This window comes from Podarcis vaucheri, assembly GCF_965113315.1.
Source record: "Podarcis vaucheri genome assembly, chromosome: 7".
Taxonomy (NCBI): domain Eukaryota; kingdom Metazoa; phylum Chordata; class Lepidosauria; order Squamata; family Lacertidae; genus Podarcis; species Podarcis vaucheri.
Window position 1 is genome coordinate 92534093 of NC_138765.1, and position 24413 is coordinate 92558505.

A 24413-nucleotide genomic window follows, 5' to 3' on the forward strand; every position below is an offset into this window, starting at 1 on the left:
GAAGGTGATGGCCCAGAAGATAAAGAGCCTGGAAACCAAGCCTGATGAGAAGCAGTTGAGGGGGTTGGCATGTTTAGCCTGCAAAAGAGAAGACTGAGAGGAGATAGTCATCTTCAAATATCTCAAGGGCTGCCACTGTCACATGGAAGATGGAGCAAGCTTGTTTTCTGCTGCTCCAGAGGGTAGCATCCAAAGCAATGGCTTCAAATGACAAGAAAGAAAATTCTGACTTAACATTGGGAATAACTTTCTGATGGTAAGAACTCTTTTGACAGTGGACTGGGCTTCCTAAGAAGGTGGTGGAGGTTTTTAAGCAGAGGTTGGCTGGCCAATCTGTCATGGATTCTTTAGCTGTGGTTCCTGCATTGCAGGGGGTTGAACTAGCTGACTTTTAGAGTCTCTTCCAATCCCACAGTTCTGTAGGGTATTTATAATCCCACATCAGGCAAAAAATGTCTGGTATGGTTGGGGGGATTCAGCCCAACACCATATAAAAAGCTAGAACCATATTGAGGTGGAGTAAGACACTCCAGATATTTACAAACTCAACAGTTTGCAGAGTCCCAGATCTTTGTCTTTTTCCCCTCCAATAAAATTCACAGATGTAACTTTTGGTTGCAATATAACTTGGACGGTGATGGAATTGCTGTTTAATCTGCTTGTCTTTGCTTGTCTTGCAGGTGATCCCTGTTGCTACCCATTTAATGAATAACGGCAGTGGTGTTGGAGTGTTGCAATGCCTGGAGCACATGATCGGTGCTGTGAGAGGCAAAGTTATGGAGGTGGGTACAGGAGTAGCTAAATCCAAGTAGTAGTGTTGAACTTCCTTCAAGCTTCTATAAATCCAAAACTTTTCACTTGGGTATGTGTGGCTTCCAGTTTGGAAATTACTTAACTTTTGAATTTCCCGTCTTCCCTTTCTTTTCCAGATCCACAACCATTTCTCTCACAAACCAGTAATCCTCATTGGCTGGAACACAGGAGCTCTGGTGGCCTGTCATGTATGTCGCTCTCTTGTCTATACCTCCAGTATTACTGTACTAGTTTACTGCAGGAAATCGCATCAGTGTGGTACATGCAGAATAAAATACAAAGCATAGGACCTGAAAGTATTCTGCTCCCCAACTTTCCTCAACCTGATATCCTCCAGCTGCTTAGGACAACAGCACACATCAGCCCCAGGCAGCGCAGCTTGGTTTTCCTAGCGGGGCCTGATGAGAATCCTCGTAGGATCAGAATTGTAGAGTTGGAAGGGTATTGATTGTCAGGAGATTGTCCTACACTCGAGTAGGACCCTGGCAGAGACACAAGCCCGACTGGCATGTTCTCTCCCTCCTGGTTGTTCGTTCGGGAGCTTCAAAAGCTTTCTTCAGCCCAAACATCACAGCGACCGATGCCAACAGACACCGGCATGCTTAGGGATCCGCAGAGTGTTCGCAGTTTGCGTAACACACCTCAGCAACTCAGCATTTTGGCTAATTACTTTATTTACATATAAACACACACGGAGCTGACACAAAACCCCACATATATTAAGTAAAATAGAAACATCACCACCTGACCCCGACCCCGCTCATCTTTCCCTCCCCTTTCCCCCTATTCTTCCTAATGTCTCAACAAATGAAACTGATTTGTAAAAAAAAAAAAAAAGTTACATGGGGGAAAAATAAGAGAGAGAGAGACATTGCACATACCTTTGTAAATTAAGAAAATCTTTAATAAAAATACATTAAAAAAATAAACACACATGGAGCACTACAACATGGCTCCCTCTCTCTCTAGCATCAGACAGCAAAGAGGGGGAAAAAGGACAAGAGTCCCACTTCACGGAACACAGTAACACAAACATCCTGTCTCCATCACGTCCCACTTTGTGGAGTCAAAACATACACCGTCATGTGATAGACAAAAATCCCATGACTGCAATCACAGAGCAGGGATTCTAACATCAGTGTCAAGCTCACTGGTCAGTAATTACCTCTGTCTCCTTCCCCCTCCCCTTTTTGAAGATGGGGACAACAATTACCTGCTTCCAGTCTGCAGGGACGTCACCTGTTCTCCATGAATTCTCAAAGATCATAGACAAAGGCTCTTGAGATTACACAAGCTCCTTTAGTACCCTTGGATGCAGCTCAAAACATCTGGAGAGCATCAGATTTGGGAAAGCAGTGTTAGTCTAAGCAAGCTCCTCTAACGATGCAAGCTACACTTCCAGGGTTTCTTGGAAGAGGAACTAACTGTTAAACCACTCTGAGAATTGCAGCTCTGTGAAGAGAATAGGGGTCTCCTAACAACTCTCAGCATCCTTAACAAACCACCGTTCACAGGGTTCTTTGGGGGCATGACAGTGCTTTAAATGAATAGTGAAGATATAGGGGCCTTAAAGATTCTAAGTGTACTGTACTGACTTCATTTTGGAAAGAGTGAGCACATGCATTAGGAAGGAAAAGTCTGGTTTTACTCTTTGTTGTACTTGAAAAGCAAATACAGTGGTGCCCCGCAAGACGAATGCCTCGCAAGACAGAAAACTCGCTAGATGAAAGAGTTTTCCGTTTTGGAGGTGCTTCGCAAAACGAATTTCCTATGGGCTTGCTTCGCAAGACGACAATGTCTTGCGAGTTCCCCCTTTTTCTAAGCCGCTAAGCCGCTTATCAGCTGATCCGAACAGCAGATAAGCCGCTAATAGCGCTAATCCGCTAATCCGTCAATGGGCTTGCTTCGCAAGATGAAAAAACCACTAGACGAAGAGAATCACAGAACGGATTCTTTTTATCTCGCGAGGCACCACTGTACAACTGTAACAGATTAGCCACAGAATCATCTTTCCTGACTACTGGACATGGATTGCCAGTTGAGCTACATAGTCCTAGAGTAATAGAATTGTAGACTTGGTTTGGACCCCGAGGGTCATCTAGTCCAACCCCCTGTGATGCAGGAATCTCAACTAGTTCATACATGGCAGGTGGCCATCCAACCTCTGCTTAAACACTTCCAGGGAAGGAGAGTCCACCACCTTCCGAGGGAGGCTCTTCCACTGTTGAACAGCTCTTGCCCTCAGAAAGTTCTTGAAGCCATTGGTTTGGGTAATACCCTCCAGAGCAGGAGAAAACAAGCTCATGTGGCAACCCCTTGAGATATTTGAAGATGGCTATCATATCTCCTCTCAGTTTTTTATTTACCAGGCTAAACATATCCTGTAGTAGTTATAGAAATGTGACCCCTTTGTTTCCATGTCTAGGTTTCAGTGATGGAGGATGTCAGTGCTGTTGTGTGTCTTGGGTTCCCTCTCTTAACTGTGGATGGGCCCAGAGGGGTAAGCATGAAATTGCTAAATTTGAAATTGTCAGCTAATAAACTGGTTTTACAGCATGGCGTGAGGAGTGGATTGCTTTCTGGCTACATTACCAACAACATACCAGGAATGCTTTGCATGTTGGTTCTCTACTTTAAAAATATGTAGCAGATATGAAGGCTGCTCTTGCATTCTGCGCAGCAGCAGCAGCAGCAAAGTGTACCCTCCTTATCACTTCTAAAACTAAGAGATGTGCTGTTTTGCGCAACAGGACGTTGATGACCCACTTCTGGACATGAAGACTCCAGTTCTTTTTGTGATTGGTCAGAACTCCCTTCAGTGCAATAGTGAAGCCATGGAAGATTTCCGGGAGAAGCTTCGAGCTGAGAACAGCCTAGTCGTGGTTGGAGGAGCTGATGATAACCTGAGGTGTGTTCAGCCAGGGCGGGTTTATTGTTAGATCCAGGCCATGAGGTTCTTTGTTAAAAAAAGAACCTTGGTAGGGATACTGTATGTTGACCTGCAAAGTTAAAACTGCTTCCTGCTTAGAGGTTTTAAACCACTTTGAAGTTTGTTTTTTTACAATCAAGCAGTGTATCAATTTTGTTAAACAAATAAATAATGAATAAAACCTCTGGAACTTGCTCCCCCCTCCAAGGAGTCAGTGATGGCCACCTACCTGGATGGCCTTAAAAGTGGATTAGACAAATTAATGGAGGAGTGGGCTGTTGGTTGCTACTAGCTACGATGGCTATGTTCTGCCTCCATAGTTGGAGTTCCTGGAAACCCAAAATGGGGAGAATGCGCTTGTGCTCCAGTGCTGCTTGCGGGTTTCCCTCGGGGATCTGGGTAGCCCCTGTGAGAACAGGAGGCTGGACTAGGTGGGCCAGTGCTCTGATCCAGCAGGTTCTTAATGTTCTTAGAGTGGGTCTGGGGAAACTTTTTCAGCCCGTTCTTGGTGTTTGTATTTGGTGAAAAGCAAGTGTCGCTTCTAGTCAGTTAAGTCAAGTCAGCCTTGATTCCATAGAAATCCAGAGCAGGTAAGTTTGTCCAAAGTTGACAAAAACATCGGTAATACCACATTGACCTTCAGGGGTCATCTGCTACTATCAGCTTTCTGACTGTGAATTGGGAAGGAGAAGGAAATAAAAGGAAGTGTGTGCTTTGACAGATTTTCTGTTTTTCTTAATAATAGGATTAGCAAAGCCAAAAAGAAATCAGACGGCCTGACTCAGAGCATGGTGGACAGGTGTATACAGGTAAACAGATCTCCCTACTCAAGTACATGACATAAATTATGAGGTCCTAATCACGTCTCTGTGCTAAATAATTTTGGCAAAAAGCCAACCCTAACCTGAGGTCATCCAGATGTTTGGACTATGGCTCCCATCAGCTGCAGCCAGTACTGCCATATGGTACTGGGACTGATGGGAGCTGTGGTCCAAAACATGGAGGGTGGTTTCAACAGTGGAATGGGCTACCTTGGAAGGTGGTGGACTCTCCTCCATTTTTAAACAGATTTGATGGCCGTCTGCCAGGGATTCTTGCATTGCAGGGGGTTGGACTGGGTGACCCTTGAGGGTACCTTCCAGCTTGACAATCCTATGATTTTATTCAACTCAGTCCTATTCAGAGTAGACTCATTGGAATTTATTCACCTGTTAGTTCAACCTGTTAGTTCATTAAGTTCAGTGGGACTACTTATAGTGGTGTAAGTACGGTGTAAGCCCTCACCTGACGCATCTAGCCACGCTTCCGCATTTCAAGTCCTGCCCAGTCTACTCTTGGGTCTTGATGGGCAGAATCCAAAGGTTCTCAAACCCTTGTCTCTTCGTCCCTTGTCAGTTGCAAGAGAAACACTTGAACCTATCCAAAAGCAATTGTGCTCACTTGAGACAAGAGTCACCACTGCTGGGAGGGAGCCAAGGGTGTCACAGGCTGGCAACAAAGCTGTGCCTGGGCAGGAAATGGTTTCAGGCCTCCAGCATAAGACTGACTGTCTCCTGTTTTAGCAGGGTGCAAAAGTGCCATCGCTCAGTCATGTGTGGAAGCCTACCGAGAGGCTGGTCGCTCCTGCCGTAATTCCCTAGTCTTCCATATGGCTTCCTGCTGCATTGCGTTTTCATCGCTGTGCTGCCACACAGTGGAAAGCAAATCTCTACATTGCCCTCTTTGGCAGAGGTCCTTCTGCAGGGACCAGCACATAATCCCTTCTATTGCTCTGAAGGCCCCCTTAGCACATTTCAGCACATTAAATTTTCTGTTGGCATAAGAATAGTAAAAGTAAGTATAAAGGGAAGGACTGGGAGTTGTGGCCTCGCATATATATATATATATATAGAGAGAGAGAGAGAGAGAGTTTCATTTAGACCATTTGCACGTTTACTTTGTGGATGCTCTTAAGAACCTAACCCCGTCTTCATGCCTCTGCAGGATGAGATCGCTGACTTCCTAACTGGAGTGCTCACCCGGGCAGACAGCCATTCGGGCTCTGACCCTCGGGACTTAGACGCTGAGAAGAAGAAGAAAACGACACGTGATTTGGCCAGGCGAGATCTGTCCTTTGACATGCCAGAACGAAGCAGCCGGCCAGCCTCCCCTGCAGCCAAGGTCCCGGCTTCACCTTCTGGATCAGAGGTAATGACAGTGATGGTGAAAGCATGTGTGCTTGCAAAGAGTTGCAGTGACAACAGCAGAATGTGCCAAAAAAAGAGAAAGAAAAGGCACAGGGTACAAAACTTGAATCATGGAATTGTAGAGTTGGAAGGGTAATCCGATCGAAGGCAGGAATTACAGCTAAGTGAAAGATAGTGTTGGATGAATGCAAAATTCTGGCACCTGCACACTGCTGCTTTAGATTTTCCCAGGCATTGCCCACACAATTCTCAGGTCCACCTTTGGAACCCTATACCACAGGAACATGGCCAGCCACATTTGGAAACATAGATTAAATGGGCTCACCTTAGTCTGCTCTTCTTTCTCGCATTTAGCTTTCTAAAAAACAAATTTCCAGCTTTTATAATAAGGGTCACTTAGGTTCTGAGGGCATTTGTCATACTTGTGAGATGTGAGCATGGAACTGAGGGATGCAACGAGCCCTGTATATGAAGGGTGGTGGAGGGGGGCTGATAGTGAGACCCATGGGTGGAGAAGCAAAGATTCAGAATTCTTTGGAGGATTAATGGAGCCAGTAGCAGGGATGGGACTCAGTCATGAGAGCAGGGAGATGTTGGGGTCCATTGCTTGCCATGTCATTAGTTTTCCAAGTCCACGATCCTAAGCATTACTAAACATGTTCATTATAGTGCACCCATAATGGTATTTGGGATGGGGGGGCTTTTTCCCTTGGGCAGGACCTCTCCAGCGTATCCAGCAGCCCCACCTCCAGTCCTAAGGCTAAAATGGCCACTGTGTCATCAGTTCAGAAATCCAGTCAGATTGGGGCTACCCAGTTGCTGAAGAGGTCCGTGCAGCGGACAGAAGCTGCTGCAGCAGCGCTGACCCACAAGCAGGCTCAAGGTAAGTCTGCCTGTTTGTCTTTGTGAGGCAGCTTTTCGCATCCTGGGAATGCTTAGACTGGGGCCTGCGCAACGGGCAACATTCCAGGTTTTGACTCCAAGCAACACCACTTTCAGAAAGGGGTCACTTCCTCCAGAACAGAAACAGCCGCTTTAATGGGCCTTTGGGGTCTTCTGTTTAGTAGCTTTTGTTTCCTTCCTGCTCTCCGGCTGCTGATTGTGGCTTTTGTAGGCTTATAATGTGCCCCTTAGGGACGCGGGTGGCGCTGTGGGCTAAAGCCTCAGCGCCTAGGGCTTGCCGATCGAAAGGTCGGCGGTTCGAATCCCCGCGGCGGGGTGCGCTCCCGCTGCTCGGTCCCAGCGCCTGCCAACCTAGCAGTTCGAAAGCACCCCCGGGGGCAAGTAGATAAATAGGTACCGCTTACCAGCGGGAAGGTAAACGGCGTTCCGTGTGCGGCTCTGGCTCGCCAGAGCAGCGTCGTCACGCTGGCCACGTGACCCGGAAGTGTCTCCGGACAGCGCTGGCCCCCGGCCAATAAATGTGAGATGGGCGCACAAACCCCAGAGTCTGGCAAGACTGGCCCGTTTGGGCAGGGGTACCTTTACCTTTACCTAATGTGCCCCTTACATCAGTTGACTGTGTAATGGAGTATCAGAAGCATATGTGATGGTCTTGTATGTTGAGGGATAGAGATATTCAACAGGTGCCTTTCATCCTGCACGGTGATAAGCTTGTGAAGGCTGTGCTTTGTGGCTTAGTCTGTGAGGTGAATGCAGGTGACTCCAAGGGAAGAGAACAGCACCGATGATAGATTGGCGGAGGGCGGAGCAGGAAGTTTTCTCTCATCTTCAATCTGGTTTTCTGCGTGCCCAGTGCATCTCAGCAGACCTGCCAGCTCCCAGTAGCGACCACTCCTCCACTGTCCTTGAAAATACAGATCCTTTCCCTTGAGCTTTTAATTGCAGATCTCTGCTGCTGGGACTCTTGTCTTTGGCAGCAGATGAGTTTCAGCCCAGACTCTGTTTCAGCGCTGCCAAGCTTTACCCTTTCTTTGCTTCATGCCTGCTGTGGAGGGAGGATGAGCTGCCATTCACTCTGTATAGCAAATGGGCAGGATAATGGAGCGATACCATCCTCATTACAGTCATCCCCTAAATTAGAACTGGGCAGGAAACTTGATCAGAGAAGGGTGGAGAGTCACAGCTCAATGAGCTATGCATGCAGAAGGTCCCAGTTCCGCCCTCCCTCCAGATAAAGTGGAGCTGTGGTGGGGGCTCTGGGAAAACTTGAGACCCCAGGGAGCTGCTGCCAGTCAGAGTAGACAATATATACTGAGCTAAATAGACTGGTAGCCTGACTTGAGCTAAGGAGCTTCCTGTGTTCTTAGCTGGGCTACCTTGGCTGCCACTTGAACCCACAACTGTCCTGTGATGAGATTGTGTTGCACATTCCAGCTCAGCCTTTGCCAACTTGCTGCCCTCCAGATATATTGGACTACAACTCCTGTCAGCTCCGGCAGCCCTTTGCCTGATCTCACTTGGGCTGATTGGAGCTGTCATCCAAAACTCCTACAACTCTTGGAAAACACCAGGCTGGTGAAAGCCGATGCAGCTGGAAATTGCTGGTGCCAGATTGGCTGAGCAACTTACTTTTCTCATAGTCCCCCTTCTCCTTCTCCGTCTGGCCTCTGTTCTCCTCCTCTAATACATGAAGTCATGGGGGGGGGGGAGACAGCATTTTTCAAGGGTTGAAACAGATTGCCCTGTTGTTTGATCACCTATGGTCCTTGTCACTCTGGCCTTTGTGGCTGCCAGCCAACTCAAATTCTAGGTCTCATTGTGAAACCTACACTGAATTGTGTATGAAGGCATCACTCCTTCAGAAAAGCAGCAGTAAGTGCTAAACGCCCTCTAAATAAATCTTTATGCTTTGATTGTTCTAAATTACAGATTTAGGCACATCCTAGCAGCAGATCAAAATAAGTGCATGTGTGGCAGAATGGTCACTCCTTTGCTTTGTTAGAATTCAAACTCTCAAGGTAGCTGTAAATTTACTGTAGCAGCTGGCCAGTACTAGCAGGCTTTATGCCACATACCTCCATTCAAGAGTGGGTGCTTGGAGTGCTGCTGTGTTGAGCCCCAGACAACGACAATCAGCAGTCACATTTTGCTTCCTAATGTGTTGTGTGTTGTTTGTGCCAAGTGTTTTGCAGTTATAATTAAATATGTCTGAAATGACATCGTGTGATTTGTATTAGTAAGTGACCCTGCTCAGGCAATAGCTGAAAGTGCAGTCAGTGAGGGAGAGAGACAACAACTCAGAAACCTGTTTTTGCTGTCTCTGACAGAAGTTGCTGCCTGGTTCTGCTGGCTAGGGTGGAGTGGGTAATCTCAAAGCCCCAGTGACAGGCAATATGCTATAGGATTCTGCACCAAACTGGTGCCCTTCAGATGTTTTTGAACTGTTGACAGTCCCATCAGCCCTGGCTAGCACCGCTTTGAAGGGTTGGGGGAGGCTGGGCTACAGCCATGCCAGTTAGAGATGCCTCTTGGATCTACTTGCCAGCCAGCCGCAGAGTTTCTCTTCTCATGGTGGGTCAGAGGGATGCCCCCCCCCCCAAACATGAGCTGCAGGACTGTAATTTTCTCTGATTCATTTCAGCTCAGTTTGCTGCCTTTCTGAAACAAAACATGCTGGTGAGGAAATCTCTTCCTCCTGGCACCTCTTCATGCCTCTTTGGTGAGTATCTCCTCACTTTCTGCCTCTGCTGCCTCTCTCTTCTTCCCTCACCCTCCTCCTCTCTCCCTCCTTGCGCTGCTTTGGCAGTCTTTGGGGGCCTCTTCTGCCTTCTCCCACTCCTCCTGTTGCTTTGGCAGGAGCTGAAGTAGCTGAAGAGGACAGCTTAGCGTATGAAGCACCACCTCTTCCTACCCGCCCGCCCCACTTTTTTACATAGCTTTGAAAATTTCATCACTGCTGGAGGCAGTTTTTGCAGTGGGCCTAAGCAAAACTATTTTCTGCCTGGACCGGCCCAGCTGTTCCAGCCCTGCTTTTTCCATGGTGCTCCTGGAAGCTGCAAACTGCTACCACAAGAGGGAGATGAACAGTTGGCTGGGGCAGTTTGGGGTGTTGCAGTGAGGCTAGCTTTACCACCTGTTCTTCAGGAGGCAGCAGGCTGCCTGCCACCTGGTCTTGGTGGGTTTTGAACTCTAGAAATTAAAGGTGGCAAAGTGGGACAGATCTGGTAGACAGATCGTGACCCATCATGGGCTACAATCCGCTAGGAATTTTTCCTTGCCCAAGCTTCATTGTGATGGAAGTGTGGCCTGATAAATGCATGGCAATGCACTTCTGGTAGGCCTTGTGTTAATAAGGGTGGTTTTTTGAGGTGAGGGTGATTCCTTCTGGGCAGCCTTCCAAGGGCTGGTCGGCAGGGCCAGATGCAAAAGTAGGTGGAGCAATAAATTTTACCTTTGTTTGGTAGCCTGGCTTCTACACAGACTCTCACACCCTTCTCTTTCTTTGACCCATCAAGACAAATGAGGCATTATTACGTCCAAAGGCATATTCCAGCCAGGCAAAAACACTTGAGGTGTGAAGCAGGACCAGTTTGGGGCATGACCTAGGGAGAATTCCAAAGACCAGGTGGAGAGGTTTGGAGAGCCACATTTGGGACATGGCCTGCCTGAGGTTTCCTGCCCCTTCGCTGTCTGGTTGACCTGGAGGAGGCTGCTTGCTCCCTGCCCCAGATGGCTTTGGTGGCTCTAATGTCCTGTTCCTGTAATCTGATGGTATGAACTGAATTCCACAGTGGATTTTCAGTGATGGGGGATGCAGCAGCGTCCCTGTCTTGGCAGGAGGACCTGATTCCCACCTAGAACAAGTGCATACAACACTGTTAAACAAAAAGCAACAGTAATGAAATCGAGACAAATGTCAGAGTAGAATTGTGTGTGAAAAGTACCATATACACTATGAAAATAACATTAGCTAAGTAGCCAGCTCTCACTAATTTTGTAAAACACAGTGCTTGGTGCCAGTTTATTCATTAAAGAAACAAGATATGTGTACAGCTACATCAATTCAATGGCTATGTTTTGACTTGCCTTCCTTCAGCAGTCTGGATACATAGAAACAGTGCCAGTTAATTGGAACTTGCTGGACTGCCGTAACAAATGCAGGTTGTCAGTTTCCTTCCCAGCCTGCACAGAAGCTTAGTCTGAAAATGGTATCCTCATTCACCTCAGAGCAGCAGCAAAGCCAACAGAGTTCCCGTAGAATTCTTGGGGTGCCTCAGCCCAGAAACAGGCTCAGCATTCACTTTCTGCTCCATTAATTTGGTGGCTCTGAGCTGCTAGTGAACAGAAGAGAGCAGGGGTGGCTAACCTCTAGATGTGTTTGGACTCCTATTCCCATCAGCCCCAGCCAGCATCACTGATGTTTGGGGCTGGAGTCCATCAGCATCTGGAGAGCTGTTAGTCACCTCTGGAGTCGTGTGTGGAGTACTTGGTTGTTTTGGACTACTGTGAGTGCACACACACACCTTGGCAGCTTTGTTCTAAGTGATTCTCCACATTCTCAGCAAAACGTCTCGGGTGACTTCGGAGCAGAGCATGCACCAGGTTTCAAAGCAATGTGTTAACTCTTTGTCTTAGTAAACAGAAAACTGACTCCATGCTGATGGCCCTGGTGAAAGCGGCTGCTTGGCATGAATCAAATCCATGGGTTGTTTCCTCATCCAGGACAAACAAATACTGAACTTTACTCTCAGCTGTTCTTGGTACCATTAGCTATCAATGCCCAACACTATAGAGCAAAAACATCGCTTATTCAATGCTGTGGCTTTTCTAGCATCTGCACATTGTGGAATGATAACATATTGGGGGCGAGTAGGCTTTAAACTTGAAAAAAATCCCTGTTTGTGAGATGTTCAGAGAAGAAGGTGTTCAACATTGTTGGTTCTTGTGAATATCTCATTTGGTTCCCAGAAAGATCCAGTAATGAAGCCATCTGTCCAGTTTGCTGTTTGGTCTGAACCAGGAAGAGAGTTCTGAGTTTTGCTAAAGGGGTGTGGTTTTAGGGACTTGAAACACACCACTCTTCTATCTCTAAGCCTGAGTGATGCAGTAAGAAGGAAAAAGTACCTAACTAGCATAAGTTGTGTGTTGAAGGCATTAGCAGAGAGAATCTGACAAGTAAACCATGTTTACTTGCACATAAATCATGCTGAATGCAATAAGATTAATACCAAGTTAAAAAATTGTTAGGCTGAAGTCTTGGTGATTTCAGAATGAGTAAGTTTGCTTAGGATTGCAGCCCTGCTGTGGAATCTGGTACATCCATTAGGAAAGAGCTTATGTGTTTTGAAATGAAGTCCATCTATTTCCTGAGTGCAGCTCACAATGCCTCTCCAGTGACTGATCTCTTCTTCCTTTACCTGTTGGCCCCTCCATCCATATCCTACAAGTCCTCCTTCCCTTCTCCTAGTCTGCAGCTTGAATGGCACCCCTGATTAATTTCTATTTAATGCTGATGATTGGCAGGTGAGGTGACAGCTTCAAAGAAAGAGAAGAAGGGTTCTTGTCACCTGCGAAGCAAAATGACACTTTGCACAGGGTAGCCTGGAGGAAACTGCAGGGATGTGTCTGGGCACATGCACAGGTTTGTGTTGTGAGGTTTCCCCTGTACACTTAGTTTCAACAAGCTGTCTTGTCTTCTCTGGTTTCAGTCTCTTCAGAGCAGCAGTCAGAGGCCAGGGAGAAGGAAGATGTGCGACTGCAGCTGAAGAGGCACCAGGCCCCCAGTCCAACTCACGGCAGCAAATCTTCCAAGCGAGCCAAAATCAAGGTGACCATCGTCTCCCATGGAGAATCTGCTGACACAGGGAATGGAGCCCCCTTGGAGGCACCGCCAGAAAGTGAGTCCTGGGAACTATAGCTCACTTACAGGTGACCAGTGGTGAGGAGGGAGGGTCTAAAGGTCACAGGAGATGTGTGTCAATTGCCTTACGTGGCGCTTTGGTTGGGAGAGTGCTAGGCCAGGCTGGTGGATTAATGGTTTGGTCTAGTGTATGGGACAGTGCAGAGCAAGTGCCTAAAACATATTATCATCTGACGTGCAAGGTTTAGGCCATTGTAATAGTTCCAGGGAATAATTAGCTAATATTTTTCACGAGCAGCTCTGAGTTGCAGTAGCATTATAAACAAAAGAGGAACTGCACTGTTTTCTAACATTTCTTGGATGCAGGTGTGTTTTGAAGCTAGAGTTGGAGAATTTGTTGGGATCTAGTTATGTTAGAGTTGCTCTGTGAGCTAAACTAATAAAGCACTGCCGTGAAAGACACGGCCATCACAAAACTGAGGCCCCTTGTATGGATTTCTGCAGATTGCAGTGCAAAGTGAGAGCAAGAAAGGCACAAACAGCAGCTCCAAGAAAGCCCTCAGCTAAGCACTGGAGGGTGCTTACAAGGCTGCCTCTTACCCTCGTCATAGTGCATGGTAACCGGGGGCCATGGCTACTAAGTTTACAGCTGTTCCCCAGAAAATGTGATTCTGGTTGATGGGAGGCAGAAAACAGCTTTGTGGAATATGTCTAGGGCATGTTGATTTTTAAAGGCCTGGCCAGTGGTCTGTTCAATTTTTTAAAATATTCTTCTTTCTGATGTCCATGGCATTTGGTTTCTGAACCAATATAATTAGCTTTTCCAAAACTAACAGGTTGAAGTGTTTTCCACAAAATCTTCCACCTGGGAGCTCAAGATCGCCCATAGGAAAAGCTCTTTCTAGGACTGATGCTGACCTCCATTGGAAGATCCTTTGTGATTTCAGATTTCTTGGCAAAGCCAGCTTCTAGATGTGATTATTGTTTTGTAACATTCTCATAGCCTGAAATATGTAGTTGATTGCAAATGATTTCCTAACCTGTAGCATGTTTGGATGCAGCAACTGTGCGGATGTGTGCATGGCTTATACAAGTATGCTGGTAAGGGGCTGGGAGGGGCCACAGCTCCCTGAAGGAGGGCACACTCTATTGCACATCTTGGTTCGCTGCCCTCACATATGAGGAAGGACCCTGAATGGGAATGACTGTATTTGCTGATGAGCCCATGATGTCACAGCGGCATCACATTGCTAAACGGGAACTCCTTCTAGAGTGGTCTAGTGATTTGCATGGGCGCCTAAGCTCAATGTGAACCAGGAGATAGGATAGCCACACTTGAAACATTTATTGGGGATAAATCAGCTAAGGCTTTTAAAATGGAAGCAAGAGTAGGCTGTCGAGCCAACCCTTCTACGAAGCGGGCTTCACATAGTTTGAGCACATCTGGACATGGAGACTTCCAAAGCTGTAAAATGTTATACTTTTGTAAATCTTCCCTTTAGTTAATTCAACAGTAGATTTATTTATTTTTACTGTACAAATTAACTAATCCCTGTTTAATCACTGGGGCATAAATTTATCAGCTTTGAAAGTCTCTGTCTCTTTTTAATTTTTTAATTATCCAAACTTTATTTCTTTTCACAGACAATAATGAAATGCAGAAGTAAACTTGAACCAAACAAGAATTCCCTCTTACCATACGTGGACAGGTGGAATGTGCAAGACAGATTTTCATTTGTATCCAAAACACTGCAATAAACGCGCGATTTTAACTTGCTTCTGTTCCTGTGTATTTTATATGAGAGATGCTTTAAGACAAGCCCTGCTATGAATGATTGGCCAGTGCTAAGAGGTAGTAAAGAAAGAAGGGTGTTTGGCATGACAGAATAAGGGAAATAAGTATAAATTAAATCAGCAGGCAGGAGTGCTGATTGCTGCTTCCAAACTAGACCGCCTGGTGCTTTGGAGGCAGTGAGGCTGTTTGGAGTCTAGAATCCAGTTCAATTGCTACTCTGCTGTATGTGCTGAGTGAGTCACATAGTGACGTGGTATTTCTTGCATCTTTCACGGCAGTGTCAGGCTATGGGTTATTGGAGGTTGATGCTTGGTCTTTTTCAGTCCTTCAGACATACTGCAACAGAAACTGACTCCTCTTACTCCTTTTTTTCCTTTTGCAGTAGCTGCAGGGAAGCCCATTGCTGCAACCTTGGGACCATCCACCGTGGCTGTAAAGGAGGCGCCTGGATTGCTTGCCACCTCCAAGTGAGTATCTGCTGGCCTACGATGCATTTAGGACCAATTCATGCATCTTTTAGGGGTAGGCTGCATTTGTGAATGAGTTGTCACAAAGAGTTGCCTTGCTAATCTCAAATCACCAGTGTTTTCCCCATGGAAATCAGTTCACACATCCAACTCTGAGAAATGCTTCATTTATGGAATTCATTGATGCACAGTGCATTCATTCATTCATTTTAAAAATTAATCTTCCCTTCCTTTCAAAACAGTGTGTGTAATAATGATGGTCAGTTGCTCAGCAGGGGTATTGTATTATGGTATGTATTTTTATACAGTGGTGCCTCGCAAGATGAAAAGAATCCCTTCCGCGAGTCTCTTCGTCTTGCGGTTTTTTCGTCTTGCGAAGCAAGCCCATTAGTGGTTTAGCGGATTAGCGCTATTAGTGGCTTAGCGGGCTTAGCGGATCAGCTGATAAGCGGTTTAGCGGCTTAGCGGATCAGCTGATAAGCGGCTTAGCAGCTTAGCGGATCAGCTGTTAAGCGGCTTAGCGGATCAGCTGATAAGCGGCTTAGCGGATCAACTGTTAAGCGGCTTAGCGGCTTAGGATCAGCTGATAAGTGGCTTTGCGGATCAGCTGATAAGTGGCTTAGCAGATCAGCTGTTAAGCGGCTTAGCGGCTTAGGATCAGCTGACAAGCGGCTTTGCGGCTTGGGGAAAAGGGGGGGGGAGGAAAAAATCCCCACAGGAACTCACAAGACATTTTCGTCTTGCGAAGCAAGCCCATAGGAAATTCGTTTTGCGAAGCACCTCCAAAACGGAAAACCCTTTCGTCTAGCGGGTTTTCCGTCTTGCGAGGCATTCGTCTTGCGGGGCACCACTGTATTGTAAACCACCCTGTCATCTTTGGATGAAGGGTGGTATAGAAATTTAATAAATGATTACAATAATCTATCCCACCCTTAGGAGGAGATTTTACACATCTATGGAGGATGGGCCTACCAACACCATCATGATGACTTATCTGTTCCCTCCAGGGTCTAAACACTGTGTGCTGTGAAGCAGCAGCAGCAGGAAGAGGCCCTTATAATGGGCTTCTCATATGCACCTGGCTGGCTAATATGGGAAATGGAGCAAATTGGACAAGACCGGTCATTGGTGTGGTCCAGCAGGACTACCCAAATACAGAAGAAGAGCCTGCTGGATCAGACCAGTGGCCCAGCTAGTCCAGGATCCTGTTCTCACAGTGGCCAACCAGATGCCCCCAAGGGAAACCTGCAAGCAGGATCCAACCACAAGAGCCGCCTCCCCTCCTTCCAGAAACTGGGATTCAGAAGCACTGCTGCTTCTGACTGGAGGCAAGGCAGAGCCATCGTGGCTGGTAGCCAGGGACAGCCTTCTCCTCCATGAATTTGTCTAATCCTCTTTTAATGCCATCTGGGTTGGTGGCCATCCCTGCCTCCTGTGGGAGGGAGTTCCATAGTCAATAACTCTGCACTGTGTGGAAAAGGACTTTATCTGTCCTGAATCTTCCACTGTTCAGCTTCATTGGGTGCACGCTACTGCTAGTGTTACACGAGAGGGAGAAAAACTTCTTAAAGCTTATTCACTTCATTCTTAAAGTGCATGTAAGTGTGAAGTGGCCTACAGTCAGCATGGCACAGAAGAAACTATGCAAGCCAAGCTACCATGTGCTGCAAGCACTGGCGCAGACGCACCCCAGAAAGGGCACCTGCAGGTGCTGCGTGCAGGGGAGCCAAACAATGCCTTTGGAGGAAAAGCAAATCTCATTTGTGACTGAGCAATTCCACTTACCCCATGCCAAGATCTGTGTGCAGTGTGCGGGTGCTTAATAATTTAACTGCTTTTCCTTTTTTCCTCCCCCGCCCAGGCCAAGTTCTGCTGCAGACAGCCCCTCTATCAGTCCCACCCCCTTGGCCACGATCCCTAGCAGCACAGCCCCAAGTGCTTTCCATGCTCTGCAGAACAGGCTGGTGGCAAGTGGCACACATTGTCTGCAGGCCCAGCCGAGCAACGCTGTCCAAGGTAATTTCTGACTCTCTTTCTGTGAAAAGGCAAGATTACCCCCACCAGGCCTCTGAAAGCAACCGTTGCCTCTGGCCTGCATCAGAGAATGCCTTTAGTACTTGTGCACTCTGGCGTCAAGGTAGATTGAGAAGACCTCCGTTTTTGAATATTTTTATTAAATTTGCCACTCTGAAGACCTTCAGCAAACAGTGCTTCCAGGGTGGCTAACAATGAAAGGTTTAAAAGCAAACAATTAAACAAACAATGTAAGCGATCAATTGAAAATCAAAACCAGGATAGCAGGTAAGACACGATCAATAATGGAATAAGTAAGGATGAGTTAATACAAAAAACTTCACAGTGCTTATTTAAAAGCCTTTTCCACCTAGGACCACTCCAAAAAGACAGTGGTGTTGACGCCAGGCTGTTGGGGAAATATTGATTCAAACCCAGTACCCTGTGGGTTCAGCCTGCAATGGCCAATAAAATCCAGACACCAGTTATCAGTCCAACAGGACATTTATTTTGGCATTGTAAGGCCAGTGACACACAACCTCAGCTGGCAAGTAGTTGAGGGGTGACACCCCAGATATGAAAAAAGGCACTAGCATTTATGCTCTTACAAGCAAAGGGGCAGCTATTTCCATATATGACAATAGTTTCTCCGTTTTTCTAATGTTTTAATCACAAGGCATACTGGCTTCCTTATCTTTCTCTCCTTACTTTGTCCTCAGCAATTATAGCAGTAGCTCCTTTGTGAATGTTGTTCCGTCCTTCTCTCATGGTTCTCTTGCGAACACAACCTTCACATTCCAGCCTTCACCTGCTCAACGCTGCTTCTTTTTATTCTCCTTCCAGAAGGCAAGCCGCTCTGGCACAGAGCTGCTGGGTGACATGAGTAGGAAGCCTCCGCTTGCATTTCACAGAGGCTTGGGGTGGCTTCAGATGTGCATTCCAGGCCTAGTAGCTGAATGGGGAGAGAAGTGTGGATCTGGCTGGCTATCCTGGGTTGTTAGCTCTAAAGCTGTTCTTGAGTTGTCTGACGGGATCAGATTGTTGGTTCAGACAGCAAATTTGTTTCTCGAAGCACAGAATGAATAACCCTCTTGCTTCTCTTTGGTTTATCTCCAGGGGCAGCTTCTGCCAGCAGCCTCCTGCAAGGCTTGAGCTTCAGCCTGCAGGACATTGGCACAAAGCCAGCCGCTCTCCCAACAAGTGTTGCTGCTGCTGCTGCAGGGCCTTTGGCTCAGGTAGGTCCGTGTGAGCAACCTGTGGGGTCCCTGGTCAACCAGTGGGCCAAAGGTTTCAAACATGCATCCCCAGCTGTTGTTGGGCTACAACTCCCATCATACCTAGTTATGGATGTGGGCAGCGCTGTGGTCTAAACCACCAAACCTCTTGGGCTTGCCAATCGTAAGGTCGGCGGTTCGAGTCGACAGTGGAATTTGCTGCCAAGGAGTGTGGTGGAGTCTCCTTCTTTGGAGGTCTTTAAGCAGAGGCTTGACAACCATATGTCAGGAGTGCTCTGATGGTGTTTCCTGCTTGGCAGGGGGTTGGACTCGATGGCCCTTGTGGTCTCTTCCAACTCTATGATTCTATGATTCTATGAATCCCTGCAACAGAGTGAGCTCCTGTTGCTTTGTCCCAGCTCCTGCTAACCTAGCAGTTTGAAAGCTTACCAGCATGAGTAGATAAATAGGTACCACTGTGATGGGAAGGTAAACTGTGTTTCCATGCACTCCGGCACTTTTCACGGTATTCCATGCACCAGAACCAGTGTAGTCATGCTGGCCATATGACCCAGAAAAGCTGTCTACAGACAAATGCCTGTTCCCTCACATGAAAGTGGAGATGAGCACCGCACCGCACCCCATAGTCGGATTCGACTGGACTTAACCATCCAGGGGTCCTTTACCTTTACCTTACCTAGCTAGCAGGACCAGTGGTCAGGGATGGTAGGAGTTGTAGTCCAACAACAGCTGGGGACCCAAGTTTGAGAAAACCTGGTTAACCCCTTAGATATCTTAGCATGAAGTAGGGAAAGGGGAGAGGCCTCCTGCCCAGCGATGTTTCATTCTTATAATCTGTTCCTCTTTCCACCTTGCAGACCTCAGCGCTGAAGACCTCAGCCCCACTCCAGAACCTGAGCACCATCACCACAAGTACAGGCACCATCGTCCGCACCATCCCAGTTGCCACAACCTTGGCATCTCTTGGAGGCTCGGCAAGTGGGAAGCCCACCACTATTCACCAGCTGCTTACTAATGGGGGGCTGGCAAAACTTGCAAGCAGCCTTCCCGGCTTGGCTCACATCTCTGGTCAGGGGACAGGTAAGAGTCCAGCTGTAATGGCAGAACAGGGAATAATTAGGTTCTGTGGTGACGAGTGTCGTTTTCCCTTGGATCGTGGCTTCACCAGCTGAGGTCACTGTGGCAATACTGATGAGGGAGCGAGTTGATTGGGGCCAAAATACCAACTACAGCAGGCATGGAGCCAGGATGCTATAGTATTCCTTCATTCAGAAACTTGCATTGGTGTGAATCAGAATTCAGTAGCAAAAACAATAAATGTATAAATAGGGTCAACAGCAACTGCAAGCGTTGCAGTTATTAGCTGATGAGGTTGGTGCAAGCTTTCATGCTTCTGCAGACCCTGATGAACAGAGCCATCATGGAGTGTTTGACTGCAGAGACCCCCAAGTTAAAATATCCACTCAGCTTGGAAGCTGACTGGGTAGTTTGGGGTAAATTGGGCTTGCTATCTCAGGTTGAAGATTAAGAGGCCTAATCCTAGTTGCACCACCCGGAGCTCCTTGAAGAAAGGGGGAGATACAATTGTGATTTCTCCAGCACTGAGCCTAAAAAACAAACAAAAAACCCACCTGAGGCTTTGCCCTTCTCTAGTCTCATAACTGTTGATTGGCAAGGAAAAAATAGGTTAAAAAAAAGGAGAATTCCGTAGATGCCCCAAGATACAGGTTTGGGGCAAGTACTCTTTGGTGAAATAACCCCCAAAGAGCTTTAAAATCACAAAATGTGCAGCAAAGTAAATATAGGGTATTCTACCTTTAAAATATGCCCTTCTAAATTCCTTCCACTAGTTCCTCACTTCCACTAGTATAGAAAAAGACCATGTTTGTTAAGTTAGAAATGGTTTACTTACAAACTTTCAAAGGTCAGGTTCATGTGTTTTCCATACAGCATTCAGAAAACACAGGCAGCAAAACTTAAGTTAGTTCCAGAGTGGTTAAAGTTCCTGATTTATTTGGTACAGGAACACAATGATGGTTTGTAGAAAAGCCATGTGATCTGAGCTTGGCGCTCAGACCTCTACACACCAGAGTTCACATGGTAGACTGAAGGAAACAATAGATTTTACTTTCTTCCTCCCAAGGTGATGGGGTGTGAAGAGCTAAGTGTGGCTGGACATCTTACTCTATAGCATTGACCTATTCATGCATTAATTAGACTTAAGCATTTTGGTTATATGAGGCTGGTTATTCCCTCAATGATGATGTCAGTCTCTAAAGTCTCTGCCTATAGAAGGGCAGTTGTAAACCTAACTCCTAATTTATGTTTTGTGGCTGCCAACTCTGGCATATGTGTGTTCCCAGGGCAGCTTGCATCAGTGACCCTTCCCTCTCCATTTCCACCAGGCCTAAAAGCTCCAACCACCATCACAGTGACTCTGCGAGGACAGGCCAGCCGAGTCACGACCCTCAGCCAGGCAGCCATGGGAAGCATCCAGCCCCAGCTGGAAGAGCAGCAGCAGCTGCTGCTACGGTCCCCACCACCTCCACCCCAGGTAATTCTGCCTGCTGGAGCGCTAGCATTCAGGTGAGGTACATTAGGGACAGAAGAGTCACAGAACTGTCTTCAAGCCTTGACCTGGGCACTCGGCCTTCTCCTCTTCTCTCTTGCTCTAAGGGTTTTCCAGCCAGCCTTTGGCTGTCTTACGGGCTTAGTAGCAGCAGCTGCCTCCAAGCTAAGATTTGTCACCTTTGTTTACCACAGGATCCACCTGGATGGTTTTGCCTCCTCTGGCAAATCCCCCTTAGCCCTTCTATCATTATGGAGGACATGGCGTTTCATCCTCTTTGCCATTATTAATTTTTGTGACTTTGAGTTATCTTGGGAATTTGGTTAAACCTAAAGGGAGGTCCATCTGGTCGAAGAGATCTCTCTGGGAAGCCTAAGAGCAGGACATGAGCACAATAGCCCTCTCCCAACATATGGTGTTTAGAGGCACACACTTCCTGTGATACTTCCTGTGATTAGTCATTGAGAACCTCATCCTCCATGAATCTGTGTGCTGGCTGGGTTGAGGAGAGTTGTAGCCCAAAAGATCTGGAGGGACACCAGGTTGGCAAAGTTTGGCTAAACCAGATTGTAAGTGACATAAAGGTAAAGGACCCCTGACAGTTAAGTCCAGTTGCAAATGACTCTGGGGTTGCGGCGCTCATCTCGCTTAACATGCTGAGGGAGTTGGCGTCTATCTGCTCCACAGGCAGTTTTTCCAGGTCAGGTGGCCAGGACTAAGCCACTTCTGGTGCAGTGGAACACCGACACCAGAGCAGCACAAAGAAACGCTGTTTACCTTCCTACCAGAGCAGTACCTATTAATCTACTTGCACTTTTTGGCGTGCTTTTGAACTGCTAGGTTGGCAGGAGCTGGGACCCAGCAACTGGAGCTCACCCCGTGCACTGTTTTCTCAGTCCCACCCCCATAAAGGAATCGTCTGGTTCTGAGCTTGTGGAAAGTGTCATGTCAGATAATAATTTGGGATGGGCTTGTGGTATGAATCCAAAGCCTGCTTTTGCTTAAATGCTGAAGAAGTGTCTGGGGACTACTGGTGCATATTTAAAGATCTATTGAGTCAGCCTGGTCATGCATTCCATACCTACATCTCCAGGAATCGGAAATACACAAGTTGGAACTGCAGCACAATGTTAAAAGAGCATCCCTACACCCTAAGTAGCACTACTAAGGCTTACAAATAGACTTAAGAACAGTATGCTTGGGAAACTTCTGTTTGCTATGCACTTCTACAGCATTCAAGCAGGGTTTCCCCTCCTAATAATGAAAATTTTGGCATAATTCTATGTACATGTCACACAACATTTTTATAGCAGTATAGGTGGTTCTTTCTCATAACTTTTGGTATTTGGTCCTTTCCATTTTCTTACTCACACTTCTGAGTTGCTTATGGCCAGAAATGTCATTTTGTTGCCCTCCATTTCTCTTCTTTTTCTGTGTTTACATTTTTCAGATCGCAGATAGTGCAGTTGGAAACTTCACCAGTGCAGCTTCCAGCTCCACTCCTTCCAGCAAGTTGTTGCCTCAGGGGGAACTTGGCAAAGCGAAGGCTGGCATAGAGATGCCTCCTGCTGAACCAGCATCTCAACCAACCTCAGCACCACCACCAGCACTATCTGTAGGTGAGAAATGGTGGCATCTGAGCAACGTCTAGAAATCCAGCTGCAGGGGCACATCATGTAGCAGGTCACTGCTTTTAGTAGTCATTGGTGAACAGCTGTTCTCTTTTTAGGCAGATAGCCGCTGATGTTCATTTCAACTGAATATGAAACAATCCAAATAGCTAGGTTGCTCAGGTGCTCAGTCTAGTTTCTTTCATTCATTTAAAACAGAATGCCTGTCATTAGGCTAGCTAGAAGGAACGCTCATCTACTGCATGGAACAGAGGGTCCAAAACCTTTTTGAGACAGTGCCCCTTTGGTTCCACAAACTCATCCCTAGTGCCCTATACCTTATAAAAAGCATTATGCAGAATAATGGTTTGCATGATCTAGAATGCAAAACAGCAACTATTGCACATTTACTCAAAATCCAATTAAAACTCAATGACCTTGATCCAGTGATACAGACTTTTCAAAGTGATAGTCATTTACACTTCCAGCACCCCCCGGTAATCCCTTCCAGAGGATAGTATAGCCAGATCTGGGAACCACTGCCATAAACCATAAAGGAATTCTACATGAAGTGTCTGCATCAACACATGGGGCTGCTTAGGGGCCAGGGAGCTGGTTTCCTCCCATTTTAAAGTGCTTCTCAAATTTATCTTGCCTGCATTGTCTGAAACATCAGCAGCTTTCCTGGCAGTTTTTTCCACCACTTACATTTCTAGGTACCCTCTCAGTACCTAGAAAATAACCTTCTAGAGTCTGCAAAAGCAAATTAGATTTTTATGTGAATCCCTAGTATTTACAATCTAATCTTTGCCCAAGGTACTGTATTAGGAAAGGTGGGAAATTATATGGGAGAATGCTACTTTCATGTTTACCCGGCCCATTGCACCATTTGGGGGTTCCCCTGAATGTTATTGAGAATACTGTCTTCTGAAAGCTATCAGAAGCAAGCGTCTGTATGTTGCTAGAAAGCATAGTGGCCTTGGCTGTCTCACTGATTTGAATGTCACTGGCTGTGGTCAGTCTGAGGTTGAGTGCAAAAAGATAAGAGTGATAATGGATCTCTCCTGAAATTGTGTCTGTGCAGGTGGTGCCTGGTAAATGACACCCTGGTGCTTGATTGTAGAGATGTTTAATTACCTGGGCACCAACTGAGACTCCTTTCTTGTTCCTCTTCCTGCATAGTAACCACCACAAGCCCCATGAAGACGCTGTATGTGATGTCAGATGCCAAACTGTCTGCACTCACAAAATCTGTCATGGCAGAGGCCGCTTCCGTCTCTGTGAAGCCCACAGCAGTGCAAACTGCCGTTGCTTCCTCCAGCTCCTCCTCAGCCCCTGTGGGAGCTGTGACCTTCGCCACCTCCACCCCAGCTAGCACACCTTGCAGCCTTGTGCATTCCAAAGTGGGACCTGTGTTGCAGACGACATCCAAGACGGTGATACTGACTTCTACACTAACAGCCATGAAGGGTGACCGAGCCCTAGGACAGAGGGTGGAGAAGGTTAATCTGACCAAAGGTCATGCGCTTGGGACTGTGGAGACCCTGGGCAGGGTGCCTTCTGTCATGGACGACAGCAGTACCATCATCCACACCAGGGAGAGTCTTGCAAACAGACACTTGCTTCCACAAGGCATGTTGTCCGCTGGAGCCGGCACCACACTTATCACATTGGGCAATAACTTGACCAGCTCTTCCATCATAGCCACAGCTGGGCCTGCTCTCAGCCAGAAGCCATAGCAAGGAGGCATCACGACAGTTTACCATGGAACTGTTTGGCCTTTGCAAGGGAAGCAGGAGTATTGCTCTCTCATTCCTGTCCTCCATGACAAGAGGACCCTTCATCTGTTTTGTTCCTTTGTCACTTTTAATAAACGTATCTTTTTGTGTACATAATTTTCTTTAATCATTGACTTCATTGCCTTCTAGGAGAAATGTTTAAATCTTCACAAGCATTGAATGTAGATTGCTGGGTGTTTCTAGGTAGGTTTCTTAGAGCATTGCTTACCAAAACATTTTACAGATAGTGAAATG

General features: G+C 46.8%; 1 protein-coding gene across 6 annotated transcripts in view; it reads left to right on the top strand.

The window, feature by feature from the left end:
* Positions 1-24275, top strand: part of KANSL3 (KAT8 regulatory NSL complex subunit 3) — a 31383-nt gene extending 7108 nt beyond the window's left edge. For 4 of the 6 annotated variants that reach the window (XM_082229855.1, XM_082229856.1, XM_082229853.1 and 1 more), the window contains exons 8-23: positions 681-782; positions 930-1001; positions 3239-3313; positions 3564-3721; positions 4488-4551; positions 5726-5929; positions 6646-6811; positions 9473-9550; positions 12540-12728; positions 14869-14953; positions 16815-16969; positions 18083-18201; positions 19059-19281; positions 20607-20755; positions 22221-22389; positions 23563-24275. In XM_082229855.1, the coding sequence (XP_082085981.1) occupies positions 681-782; positions 930-1001; positions 3239-3313; positions 3564-3721; positions 4488-4551; positions 5726-5929; positions 6646-6811; positions 9473-9550; positions 12540-12728; positions 14869-14953; positions 16815-16969; positions 18083-18201; positions 19059-19281; positions 20607-20755; positions 22221-22389; positions 23563-24119 (2565 nt within the window). In that variant the 3' untranslated portion in view covers positions 24120-24275. The remainder of the gene's footprint in view (positions 1-680; positions 783-929; positions 1002-3238; positions 3314-3563; positions 3722-4487; positions 4552-5725; positions 5930-6645; positions 6812-9472; positions 9551-12539; positions 12729-14868; positions 14954-16814; positions 16970-18082; positions 18202-19058; positions 19282-20606; positions 20756-22220; positions 22390-23562) is intronic. The other 2 variants (XM_082229858.1, XM_082229857.1) reach the window with 2 other exon arrangements.
* Positions 24276-24413: the final 138 nt, after the last annotated feature.